Here is a 14,031-nt window from a genome sequence, read left to right as displayed (position 1 = left end):
GAGATGAGTCTTCAGTAAAGACTTAAAGGTTGAGACCGAGTTTGCGTCTCTGACATGGGTAGGCAGACCGTTCCATAAAAATGGAGCTCTATAGGAGAAAGCCCTGCCTCCAGCTGTTTGCTTAGAAATTCTAGGGACAATTAGGAGGCCTGCGTCTTGTGACCGTAGCGTACGTATAGGTATGTACGGCAGGACCAAATCAGAGAGATAGGTAGGAGCAAGACCATGTAATGCTTTGTAGGTTAGCAGTAAAACCTTGAAATCAGCCCTTGCTTTGACAGGAAGCCAGTGTAGAGAGGCTAGCACTGGAGTAATATGATCACATTTTTTGGTTCTAGTCAGGATTCTAGCAGCCGTATTTAGCACTAACTGAAGTTTATTTAGTGCTTTATCCGGGTAGCCGGAAAATAGAGCATTGCAGTAGTCTAACCTAGAAGTGACAAAAGCATAGATAAATTTTTCTGCATCATTTTTCGACAGAAAGTTTCTGATTTTTGCAATGTTACGTAGATGGAAAAAAGCTGTCCTCGAAATGGTCTTGATATGTTCTTCAAAAGAGAGATCAGGGTCCAGAGTAACGCCGAGGTCCTTCACAGTTTTATTTGAGACGACTGTACAACCATTAAGATTAATTGTCAGATTCAACAGAAGATCTCTTTGTTTCTTGGGACCTAGAACAAGCATCTCTGTTTTGTCCGAGTTTAAAAGTAGAAAGTTTGCAGCCATCCACTTCCTTATGTCTGAAACACATGCTTCTAGCGAGGGCAATTTTGGGGCTTCACCATGTTTCATTGAAATGTACAGCTGTGTGTCATCCGCATAGCAGTGAAAGTTTACATTATGTTTTCGAATAACATCCCCAAGAGGTAAAATATATAGTGAAAACAATAGTGGTCCTAAAACGGAACCTTGAGGAACACCGAAATTTACAGTTGATTTGTCAGAGGACAAACCATTCACAGAGACAAACTGATATCTTTCCGACAGATAAGATCTAAACCAGGCCAGAACATGTCCGTGTAGACCAATTTGGGTTTCCAATCTCTCCAAAAGAATGTGGTGATCGATGGTATCAAAAGCAGCACTAAGGTCTAGGAGCACGAGGACAGATGCAGAGCCTCGGTCCGATGCCATTAAAATGTCATTTACCACCTTCACAAGTGCCGTCTCAGTGCTATGATGGGGTCTAAAACCAGACTGAAGCATCTACATCTACATCTACATCTGTTGGTCTGCACCTGGTTGGGAATACAGATATACATCTGTTGGTCTGCACCTGGTTGGGAATACAGATATACATCTGTTGGTCACAGATACCTTAGAAGAAGAAAAAGAAGTAGGGTCAGAAAACCACAGTTTTGCAGTGCAACATCTCCTTCACATAGAGTTGAATGTGTCCTGTGGAATGTTGTCCCACTCCTCTTTAATGGCTGTACGAAGCGCTGTCGTACATGTCCAGAGCATCCCAAACATGCTCAATGGGTGACATGTCTTGTGAGAATGCAGGTCATGCAAGAACTGGGATATTTTCAGCTTCCAGGTATTGTGTACAGATCCTTGTGACATGGGCCCGTGCCTTATCACGCTGAACCATGAGGTGATGGCGGCGGATGAATGGCACGACAATGGGCCTCAGGATCTCGTCACGGTATCTCTGTGCATTCAAATTGCCATCGATAAATTGCATTTGGGTTTGTTGTTCGTAGCTTATCAAATCACATTGTATTGGTCACTTACACATATTTAGCAGATGTTATTGTGGGTGTAGTGAAATGCTTGTGTTCCTAGCTCCAACAGCCTGACCTATACCTGCCCATACCATAACCCCACAGCCACCATGGGGCACTCTGTTCACATCGTTGACATCAGCAAACTGCTCGGAAACATGACACCATACACGTGGTCTGTGGTTGTGAGGCCGGTTGGATGTATTGCCAAATTCTCTAAAAGGACGTTGGAGGCGGCTTATAGTAGAGAAATTAACATTAAATTATCTGGCAACAGCTCTGTTGGACATCCTTGCAGTCAGAATGCTAATTGCGCGCTCCCTCAATACTTGAGACATCTGTGGCATTTTAAAATGGCCTTTTATTGTTCCAAGCACAAGGTGCACCTGTGTAATGATCGTGCTTTTTAATCAGCTTCTTGATATGCCGCACCTGTCACGTGGATGGATTATCTTGGCAGAGGAGAAATGCTCACTAACAGGGATGTAAACAAAATGGGTGCACAACATTTGAGAGAAATAAACTTTTTGTGTGTATGGAAAACTTCTGGGATCTTTTTTAAATTTCAGCTCATAAAACATGTTGCGGTTTTATATATATATTTTTTGTTCCGTTTATATTATCTAATCCTGTGCTTTTCTATTCTAGCCTGGTTACCAGCCCTGTTCAGCATGGCCATCCTCAGCTCCTGTATATAATGTTATGTATTGTGTGATCCTCCTCTATTCTAGCCTGGTTACCAGCCCTGTTCAGCATGGCCATCCTCAGCTCCTGTATATAATGTTATGTATTGTGTGATCCTCCTCTATTCTAGCCTGGTTACCAGCCCCAGCCCTGTTCAGCATGGCCATCCTCAGCTCCTGTATATAATGTTATGTATTGTGTGATCCTCCTCTATTCTAGCCTGGTTACCAGCCCTGTTCAGCATGGCCATCCTCAGCTCCTGTATATAATGTTATGTATTGTGTGATCCTCCTCTATTCTAGCCTGGTTACCAGCCCTGTTCAGCATGGCCATCCTCAGCTCCTGTATATAATGTTATGTATTGTGTGATCCTCCTCTATTCTAGCCTGGTTACCAGCCCCAGCCCTGTTCAGCATGGCCATCCTCAGCTCCTGTATATAATGTTATGTATTGTGTGATCCTCCTCTATTCTAGCCTGGTTACCAGCCCTGTTCAGCATGGCCATCCTCAGCTCCTGTATATAATGTTATGTATTGTGTGATCCTCCTCTATTCTAGCCTGGTTACCAGCCCTGTTCAGCATGGCCATCCTCAGCTCCTGTATATAATGTTATGTATTGTGTGATCCTCCTCTATTCTAGCCTGGTTACCAGCCCTGTTCAGCATGGCCATCCTCAGCTCCTGTATATAATGTTATGTATTGTGTGATCCTCCTCTATTCTAGCCTGGTTACCAGCCCTGTTCAGCATGGCCATCCTCAGCTCCTGTATATAATGTTATGTATTGTGTGATCCTCCTCTATTCTAGCCTGGTTACCAGCCCTGTTCAGCATGACCATCCTCAGCTCCTGTATATAATGTTATGTATTGTGTGATCCTCCTCTATTCTAGCCTGGTTACCAGCCCCAGCCCTGTTCAGCATGACCATCCTCAGCTCCTGTATATAATGTTATGTATTGTGTGATCCTCCTCTATTCTAGCCTGGTTACCAGCCCTGTTCAGCATGGCCATCCTCAGCTCCTGTATATAATGTTATGTATTGTGTGATCCTCCTCTATTCTAGCCTGGTTACCAGCCCCAGCCCTGTTCAGCATGGCCATCCTCAGCTCCTGTATATAATGTTATGTATTGTGTGATCCTCCTCTATTCTAGCCTGGTTACCAGCCCTGTTCAGCATGGCCATCCTCAGCTCCTGTATATAATGTTATGTATTGTGTGATCCTCCTCTATTCTAGCCTGGTTACCAGCCCCAGCCCTGTTCAGCATGGCCATCCTCAGCTCCTGTATATAATGTTATGTATTGTGTGATCCTCCTCTATTCTAGCCTGGTTACCAGCCCTGTTCAGCATGACCATCCTCAGCTCCTGTATATAATGTTATGTATTGTGTGATCCTCCTCTATTCTAGCCTGGTTACCAGCCCTGTTCAGCATGGCCATCCTCAGCTCCTGTATATAATGTTATGTATTGTGTGATCCTCCTCTATTCTAGCCTGGTTACCAGCCCTGTTCAGCATGGCCATCCTCAGCTCCTGTATATAATGTTATGTATTGTGTGATCCTCCTCTATTCTAGCCTGGTTACCAGCCCTGTTCAGCATGGCCATCCTCAGCTCCTGTATATAATGTTATGTATTGTGTGATCCTCCTCTATTCTAGCCTGGTTACCAGCCCTGTTCAGCATGGCCATCCTCAGCTCCTGTATATAATGTTATGTATTGTGTGATCCTCCTCTATTCTAGCCTGGTTACCAGCCCTGTTCAGCATGACCATCCTCAGCTCCTGTATATAATGTTATGTATTGTGTGATCCTCCTCTATTCTAGCCTGGTTACCAGCCCTGTTCAGCATGGCCATCCTCAGCTCCTGTATATAATGTTATGTATTGTGTGATCCTCCTCTATTCTAGCCTGGTTACCAGCCCTGTTCAGCATGGCCAACCTCAGCTCCTGTATATAATGTTATGTATTGTGTGATCCTCCTCTATTCTAGCCTGGTTACCAGCCCTGTTCAGCATGGCCATCCTCAGCTCCTGTATATAATGTTATGTATTGTGTGATCCTCCTCTATTCTAGCCTGGTTACCAGCCCTGTTCAGCATGGCCATCCTCAGCTCCTGTATATAATGTTATGTATTGTGTGATCCTCCTCTATTCTAGCCTGGTTACCAGCCCTGTTCAGCATGGCCATCCTCAGCTCCTGTATATAATGTTATGTATTGTGTGATCCTCCTCTATTCTAGCCTGGTTACCAGCCCTGTTCAGCATGGCCATCCTCAGCTCCTGTATATAATGTTATGTATTGTGTGATCCTCCTCTATTCTAGCCTGGTTACCAGCCCTGTTCAGCATGGCCATCCTCAGCTCCTGTATATAATGTTATGTATTGTGTGATCCTCCTCTATTCTAGCCTGGTTACCAGCCCTGTTCAGCATGGCCAACCTCAGCTCCTGTATATAATGTTATGTATTGTGTGATCCTCCTCTATTCTAGCCTGGTTACCAGCCCTGTTCAGCATGGCCATCCTCAGCTCCTGTATATAATGTTATGTATTGTGTGATCCTCCTCTATTCTAGCCTGGTTACCAGCCCTGTTCAGCATGGCCATCCTCAGCTCCTGTATATAATGTTATGTATTGTGTGATCCTCCTCTATTCTAGCCTGGTTACCAGCCCTGTTCAGCATGGCCATCCTCAGCTCCTGTATATAATGTTATGTATTGTGTGATCCTCCTCTATTCTAGCCTGGTTACCAGCCCTGTTCAGCATGGCCATCCTCAGCTCCTGTATATAATGTTATGTATTGTGTGATCCTCCTCTATTCTAGCCTGGTTACCAGCCCTGTTCAGCATGGCCAACCTCAGCTCCTGTATATAATGTTATGTATTGTGTGATCCTCCTCTATTCTAGCCTGGTTACCAGCCCTATTCAGCATGGCCAACCTCAGCTCCTGTATATAATGTTATGTATTGTGTGATCCTCCTCTATTCTAGCCTGGTTACCAGCCCTGTTCAGCATGGCCATCCTCAGCTCCTGTATATAATGTTATGTATTGTGTGATCCTCCTCTATTCTAGCCTGGTTACCAGCCCCAGCCCTGTTCAGCATGGCCATCCTCAGCTCCTGTATATAATGTTATGTATTGTGTGATCCTCCTCTATTCTAGCCTGGTTACCAGCCCTGTTCAGCATGGCCATCCTCAGCTCCTGTATATAATGTTATGTATTGTGTGATCCTCCTCTATTCTAGCCTGGTTACCAGCCCTGTTCAGCATGGCCAACCTCAGCTCCTGTATATAATGTTATGTATTGTGTGATCCTCCTCTATTCTAGCCTGGTTACCAGCCCTATTCAGCATGGCCAACCTCAGCTCCTGTATATAATGTTATGTATTGTGTGATCCTCCTCTATTCTAGCCTGGTTACCAGCCCTGTTCAGCATGGCCATCCTCAGCTCCTGTATATAATGTTATGTATTGTGTGATCCTCCTCTATTCTAGCCTGGTTACCAGCCCCAGCCCTGTTCAGCATGGCCATCCTCAGCTCCTGTATATAATGTTATGTATTGTGTGATCCTCCTCTATTCTAGCCTGGTTACCAGCCCTGTTCAGCATGGCCATCCTCAGCTCCTGTATATAATGTTATGTATTGTGTGATCCTCCTCTATTCTAGCCTGGTTACCAGCCCTGTTCAGCATGGCCATCCTCAGCTCCTGTATATAATGTTATGTATTGTGTGATCCTCCTCTATTCTAGCCTGGTTACCAGCCCTGTTCAGCATGGCCATCCTCAGCTCCTGTATATAATGTTATGTATTGTGTGATCCTCCTCTATTCTAGCCTGGTTACCAGCCCTGTTCAGCATGGCCATCCTCAGCTCCTGTATATAATGTTATGTATTGTGTGATCCTCCTCTATTCTAGCCTGGTTACCAGCCCTGTTCAGCATGGCCATCCTCAGCTCCTGTATATAATGTTATGTATTGTGTGATCCTCCTCTATTCTAGCCTGGTTACCAGCCCTGTTCAGCATGGCCATCCTCAGCTCCTGTATATAATGTTATGTATTGTGTGATCCTCCTCTATTCTAGCCTGGTTACCAGCCCTGTTCAGCATGGCCATCCTCAGCTCCTGTATATAATGTTATGTATTGTGTGATCCTCCTCTATTCTAGCCTGGTTACCAGCCCCAGCCCTGTTCGGCATGGCCATCCTCAGCTCCTGTATATAATGTTATGTATTGTGTGATCCTCCTCTATTCTAGCCTGGTTACCAGCCCCAGCCCTGTTCGGCATGGCCATCCTCAGCTCCTGTATATAATGTTATGTATTGTGTGATCCTCCTCTATTCTAGCCTGGTTACCAGCCCTGTTCAGCATGGCCATCCTCAGCTCCTGTATATAATGTTATGTATTGTGTGATCCTCCTCTATTCTAGCCTGGTTACCAGCCCTGTTCAGCATGGCCATCCTCAGCTCCTGTATATAATGTTATGTATTGTGTGATCCTCCTCTATTCTAGCCTGGTTACCAGCCCTGTTCAGCATGGCCATCCTCAGCTCCTGTATATAATGTTATGTATTGTGTGATCCTCCTCTATTCTAGCCTGGTTACCAGCCCTGTTCAGCATGGCCATCCTCAGCTCCTGTATATAATGTTATGTATTGTGTGATCCTCCTCTATTCTAGCCTGGTTACCAGCCCCAGCCCTGTTCAGCATGGCCATCCTCAGCTCCTGTATATAATGTTATGTATTGTGTGATCCTCCTCTATTCTAGCCTGGTTACCAGCCCTGTTCGGCATGGCCATCCTCAGCTCCTGTATATAATGTTATGTATTGTGTGATCCTCCTCTATTCTAGCCTGGTTACCAGCCCCAGCCCTGTTCAGCATGGCCATCCTCAGCTCCTGTATATAATGTTATGTATTGTGTGATCCTCCTCTATTCTAGCCTGGTTACCAGCCCCAGCCCTGTTCAGCATGGCCATCCTCAGCTCCTGTATATAATGTTATGTATTGTGTGATCCTCCTCTATTCTAGCCTGGTTACCAGCCCTGTTCGGCATGGCCATCCTCAGCTCCTGTATATAATGTTATGTATTGTGTGATCCTCCTCTATTCTAGCCTGGTTACCAGCCCTGTTCGGCATGGCCATCCTCAGCTCCTGTATATAATGTTATGTATTGTGTGATCCTCCTCTATTCTAGCCTGGTTACCAGCCCTGTTCGGCATGGCCATCCTCAGCTCCTGTATATAATGTTATGTATTGTGTGATCCTCCTCTATTCTAGCCTGGTTACCAGCCCTGTTCAGCATGGCCATCCTCAGCTCCTGTATATAATGTTATGTATTGTGTGATCCTCCTCTATTCTAGCCTGGTTACCAGCCCTGTTCGGCATGGCCATCCTCAGCTCCTGTATATAATGTTATGTATTGTGTGATCCTCCTCTATTCTAGCCTGGTTACCAGCCCTGTTCAGCATGACCATCCTCAGCTCCTGTATATAATGTTATGTATTGTGTGATCCTCCTCTATTCTAGCCTGGTTACCAGCCCTATTCACCATGGCCATCCTCAGCTCCTGTATATAATGTTATGTATTGTGTGATCCTCCTCTATTCTAGCCTGGTTACCAGCCCCAGCCCTGTTCGGCATGACCATCGACAGCGCCTGTATTTGGTGGAAACATGCCTGTGGAAACCGACTGGGCTGTGGTTACTATGACAATAACACCCTGAGGAACAGGTGAGGAAAAAGGACTCGTACTACTATTGGTTACGTCCTCGTTTATACAAGAGATAATGATTGGTTGACTGTATTGGTTGACTGTATTGGTTGACTGTATTGGTTGACTGTATTGGTTGACTGTATTGGTTGACTGTATGCCTCGTTCATACAAGTGATAATGATTGGTTGACTGTATTGGTTGACAGTATTGGTTGACTGTATTGGTTGACTGTATTGGTTGACTGTATTGGTTGACTGTATTGGTTGACTGTATTGGTTGACTGTATGCCTCGTTTATACAAGCGATAATGATTGGTTGACTGTATTGGTTGACAGTATTGGTTGACTGTATTGGTTGATTGTATTGGTTGACTGTATTGGTTGACAGTATTGGTTGACTGTATTGGTTGATTGTATTGATTGATTGTATTGGTTGACAGTATTGGTTGACAGTATTGGTTGACTGTATTGGTTGACTGTATTGGTTGACTGTATTGGTTGACAGTATTGGTTGACTGTATTGGTTGGCTGTATTGGTTGACAGTATTGGTTGACTGTATTGGTTGATTGTATTGATTGATTGTATGCCTTGTTTATACAAGCGATAATGATTGGTTGACTGTGTTGGTTAGCTGTATTGGTTGACTGTATTGGTTGACTGTATTGATTGATTGTATGCCTCGTTCATACAAGTGTAAATGATTGGTTGACTGTATTGATTGACTGTATTGATTGATTGTATGCCTCCTTCATACAAGTGATAATGATTGGTTGACTGTATTGGTAGACTGTATTGGTTGGCTGTATTGGTTGACAGTATTGGTTGACTGTATTAGTTGATTGTATTGATTGATTGTATGCCTTGTTTATACAAGCGATAATGATTGGTTGACTGTGTTGGTTGACTGTATTGGTTAGCTGTATTGGTTGACTGTATTGATTGATTGTATGCCTCGTTCATACAAGTGTAAATGATTGGTTGACTGTATTGGTTGACTGATTTGATTTGTTGGTTGATTCAGTGAATGATTGATGTATCTTTGCAGATACCTGGGTCTGCAGGTGGGCTTCAAGGTGATGGGGATCTTCCTGCTGGGGCTGGCTGGATGGAAGGTCCAGAGGACCAGGGAGTACAACCTGGAAAAACGGCCTGATGGACCACTGTGATCATGGGATACGACTGCCCGCTGGGCTCCTTAACTCCTTCCTTCCTCCCCCCTCCCTCGGTCCCTCCCACACGATAGAGACTGGCCCCTGAGGACCACTTTACCCCTCCCTCCCACACGATAGAGACTGGCCCCTGAGGACCACTATACCCCTCCCTCCCAAACGATAGAGACTGGCCACTGAGGACCACTATACCCCTCCCTCCCACACAATAGAGACTGGCCACTGAGGACCACTATACCCCCCCCCCCCCCCTCCCACACGATAGAGACTGGCCACTGAGGACCACTATACCCCTCCCTCCCTCCCACACGATAGAGACTGGCCACTGAGGACCACTTTACCCCTCAGTGGGTTTTTTTCTCGCTGAGGTCCACCTGTGCTTTTCAATGGAGAGTACTGTGCTGTATAGTAGTGTATCAACTGTATACTAGTGTATCAACTGTATACTAGTGTATCAACTGTATACTAGTGTATCAACTGTATACTAGTGTATCAACTGTATACTAGTGTATCAAAATGTATACTAGTGTATCAACTGTATACTAGTGTATCAACTGTATACTAGTGTATCAAAATGTATACTAGTGTATCAACTGTATACTAGTGTATCAAAATGTATACTAGTGTATCAACTGTATACTAGTGTATCAACTGTATACTAGTGTATCAACTGTATACTAGTGTATCAACTGTATACTAGTGTATCAAATGTATACTAGTGTATCAACTGTATACTAGTGTATCAACTGTATACTAGTGTATCAACTGTATACTAGTGTATCAACTGTATACTAGTGTATCAAAATGTATACTAGTGTATCAACTGTATACTAGTGTATCAAAATGTATACTAGTGTATCAACTGTATACTAGTGTATCAAATGTATACTAGTGTATCAACTGTATACTAGTGTATCAACTGTATACTAGTGTATCAACTGTATACTAGTGTATCAAATGTATACTAGTGTATCAACTGTATACTAGTGTATCAACTGTATACTAGTGTATCAAAATGTATACTAGTGTATCAACTGTATACTAGTGTATCAAAATGTATACTAGTGTATCAACTGTATACTAGTGTATCAAAATGTATACTAGTGTATCAACTGTATACTAGTGTATCAACTGTATACTAGTGTATCAAAATGTATACTAGTGTATCAAAATGTATACTAGTGTATCAACTGTATACTAGTGTATCAAAATGTATACTAGTGTATCAACTGTATACTAGTGTATCAACTGTATACTAGTGTATCAAAATGTATACTAGTGTATCAACTGTATACTAGTGTATCAACTGTATACTAGTGTATCAACTGTATACTAGTGTATCAACTGTATACTTGCTGTTTACCCAGGGATGTTTTCCATTCAGGTTTCTGAGGACCACTTTACACCTCCCTCCCATCTCACACGATAGAGACTGGCCACTGAGGACCACTATACCCCTCCCTCCCACACGATAGAGACTGGCCACTGAGGACCACTATACCCCTCCCTCCCACACGATAGAGACTGGCCACTGAGGACCACTATGCCCCTCCCTCCCTCCCACACGATAGAGACTGGCCACTGAGGACCACTTTACCCCTCCCTCCCGTCTCACACGATAGAGACTGGCCACTGAGGACCACTTTACCCCTCCCTGCCGTCTCACACGATAGAGACTGGCCACTGAGGACCACTTTACCCCTCCCTCCCACACGATAGAGACTGGCCACTGAGGACCACTATACCCCTCCCTCCCACACGATAGAGACTGGCCACTGAGGACCACTATACCCCTCCCTCCCCTCTCACACGATAGAGACTGGCCACTGAGGACTACTTTACCCCTCCCACATGATAGAGACTGGCCCCTGAGGACCACTTTACTCCTCCCTCCCACACGATAGAGACTGGCCACTGAGGACCATTTTACCCCTCCCTCCCACACGATAGAGACTGGCCATTGAGGACTTCTTTACCCCTCCCTCCCACACGATAGAGACTGGCCACTGAGGACTACTTTACCCCTCCCACATGATAGAGACTGGCCCCTGAGGACCACTTTACTCCTCCCTCCCTCACGATAGAGACTGGCCACTGAGGACCATTTTGCCCCTCCCTCCCACACGATAGAGACTGGCCATTGAGGACTTCTTTACCCCTCCCTCCCACACGATAGAGACTGGCCCCTGAGGACCACTTTACCCCTCCCTCCCACATGATAGAGACTGGCCCCTGAGGACCACTTTACTCCTCCCTCCCACACGATAGAGACTGGCCATTGAGGACTTCTTTACCCCTCCCTCCCACACGATAGAGACTGGCCACTGAGGACTTCTTTACCCCTCCCTCCCACACGATAGAGACTGGCCACTGAGGACTACTTTACCCCTCCCTCCCACACGATAGAGACTGGCCACTGGGGACCACTTTACTCCTCCCTCCCGTCTCACTGTGCTAATCCAATCCACCACTTTACTACAATCTAATCTGTCTCGCAGGAGTAAAGAGACTAACCTGCCACTGAGGTACACTGTGTCTTTCAACTGGTCTGCTAATGCAGGGTCTGAATACAATGGAGGGACTACTGTGATTCAACTCTGAGCAGCCAGCCTTATTCCTATATAAGCGTTTCGCATGACTCCTCCCAGTGGGCTTAGCTGGTTATCTTTCTTTTTTTTTTTCTCTCTCGCTGAGGTCCACCTGTGCTTTTCAATGGAGAGTACTGTGCTGTATAGTAGTGTATCAAATGTATACTAGTGTATCAAAATGTATACTAGTGTATCAACTGTATACTAGTGTATCAACTGTATACTAGTGTATCAACTGTATACTAGTATATCAACTGTATACTAGTGTATCAACTGTATACTAGTGTATCAACTGTATACTAGTGTATCAACTGTATACTAGTGTATCAAAATGTATACTAGTATATCAAAATGTATACTAGTGTATCAACTGTATACTAGTGTATCAACTGTATACTAGTGTATCAACTGTATACTAGTGTATCAAAATGTATACTAGTGTATCAACTGTATACTAGTGTATCAACTGTATACTAGTATATCAACTGTATACTAGTATATCAACTGTATACTAGTGTATCAACTGTATACTGGTGTATCAACTGTATACTAGTGTATCAACTGTATACTTGCTGTTTACCCAGGGATGTTTTCCATTCAGGTTTCAAGGTAACTTAATATCTACATTAGTTATAGATGCTCGTCTCTCTTCTCATCCTATAGAGTTTTATACAAGAATGGTAACTTTATAATCATATCAAATCAAATTTTATTGGTCACATACACACGGTTTTAGCAGATGTGATTGGTCACATACACACGGTTTTAGCAGATGTGATTGGTCACATACACACGGTTTTAGCAGATGTTATTGGTCACATACACATGGTTTTAGCAGATGTGATTGGTCACATACACATGGTTTTAGCAGATGTGATTGGTCACATACACATGGTTTTAGCAGATGTGATTGGTCACATACACATGGTTTTAGCAGATGTGATTGGTCACATACACACGGTTTTAGCAGATGTGATTGGTCACATACACACGGTTTTAGCAGATGTTATTGGTCACATACACACGGTTTTAGCAGATGTTATTGGACACATAGACACGGTTTTCGCAGATGTTATTGGTCACATACACACGGTTTTAGCAGATGTTATTGGTCACATACACACGGTTTTAGCAGATGTTATTGGTCACATACACACGGTTTTCGCAGATGTTAATGCGAGTGTAGCGAAATGCTTGTGCTTCTATTTCCGACTGCGCGGTAATAACCAACAAGTAATCTAACCTGACAATTTCACAACATATGATAAACGTATGACATCAGCTTTAATATACAGTAATATGCTATGTATCACATATCAACGACACTGTTTACGTAATTGATCTCTTGTTGAAATAGATTTTTAGCTTAGCAATATTATGCTAAGTTTAGATTATCTTCACCTATGTGCCTTATATGCAACACCAAATGAATGTGATTTATGTAAATAATAAATTGTTTTTTTATAGTGTACAATTGTTACTACATTGTGGTAGAAAAGTTAAGAGTGTGGGGAGAGAATGAGTCTCTCTCTCTGTCTGTCTCTGTCTGTCTGTCTCTGTCTCTCTCTCTCTGTCTCTGTCTCTATCTCTGTCTGTCTCTGTCTGTCTCTGTCTCTCTCTCTCTCTGTCTCTGTCTCTGTCTCTGTCTGTCTCTGTCTCTGTCTCTCTCTCTCTGTCTGTCTCTGTCTCTCTCTCTCTGTCTCTGTCTCTGTCTCTGTCTGTATCTCTCTCTCTGTCTCTGTCTCTGTCTGTATCTCTCTCTCTCTCTGTCTGTATCTCTCTCTCTCTCTCTCTCTCTCTCTCTCTCTCTGTCTCTGTCTCTGTCTGTATCTCTCTCTCTCTGTGTGTGTGTGTATCTCTCTCTCTCTCTCTCTCTCTCTCTCTGTCTCTCTCTCTCTCTCTCTCTCTCTGTCTCTGTGTGTGTATCTCTCTCTCTCTCTCTCTCTGTGTATCTCTCTCTCTCTCTCTCTCTCTGTCTCTGTCTGTATCTCTCTCTCTCATTCAATTCAATTCAATTCAATTCAATTCAATTCAAGGGCTTTATTGGCATGGGAAACATGTGTTAACATTGCCAAAGCAAGTGAGGTAGACAACATACAAAGTGAATATATAAAGTGCAAAACAACAAAAATGAACAGTAAACATTACACATACAGAAGTTT

General features: G+C 43.8%; 1 protein-coding gene across 1 annotated transcript in view; it reads left to right on the top strand.

Annotated features, from left to right (window-relative positions):
* Nucleotides 1-13,338, top strand: part of LOC109881099 (solute carrier organic anion transporter family member 2A1) — a 91,004-nt gene extending 77,666 nt beyond the window's left edge. Inside the window, exons 13-14 of the mRNA XM_031822321.1 lie at nucleotides 8,009-8,129; nucleotides 9,158-13,338. Coding sequence (XP_031678181.1) covers nucleotides 8,009-8,129; nucleotides 9,158-9,278 — 242 coding nt within the window. The 3' untranslated portion in view covers nucleotides 9,279-13,338. The remainder of the gene's footprint in view (nucleotides 1-8,008; nucleotides 8,130-9,157) is intronic.
* The last annotated feature ends 693 nt before the right edge of the window (nucleotides 13,339-14,031 follow it).

Source organism: Oncorhynchus kisutch, linkage group LG4, assembly GCF_002021735.2.
Source record: "Oncorhynchus kisutch isolate 150728-3 linkage group LG4, Okis_V2, whole genome shotgun sequence".
Classification (NCBI taxonomy): Eukaryota; Metazoa; Chordata; class Actinopteri; order Salmoniformes; family Salmonidae; genus Oncorhynchus; species Oncorhynchus kisutch.
Note: the sequence above shows the minus strand (reverse complement) of the source record. Positions and strands in the feature narration are given on the sequence as shown.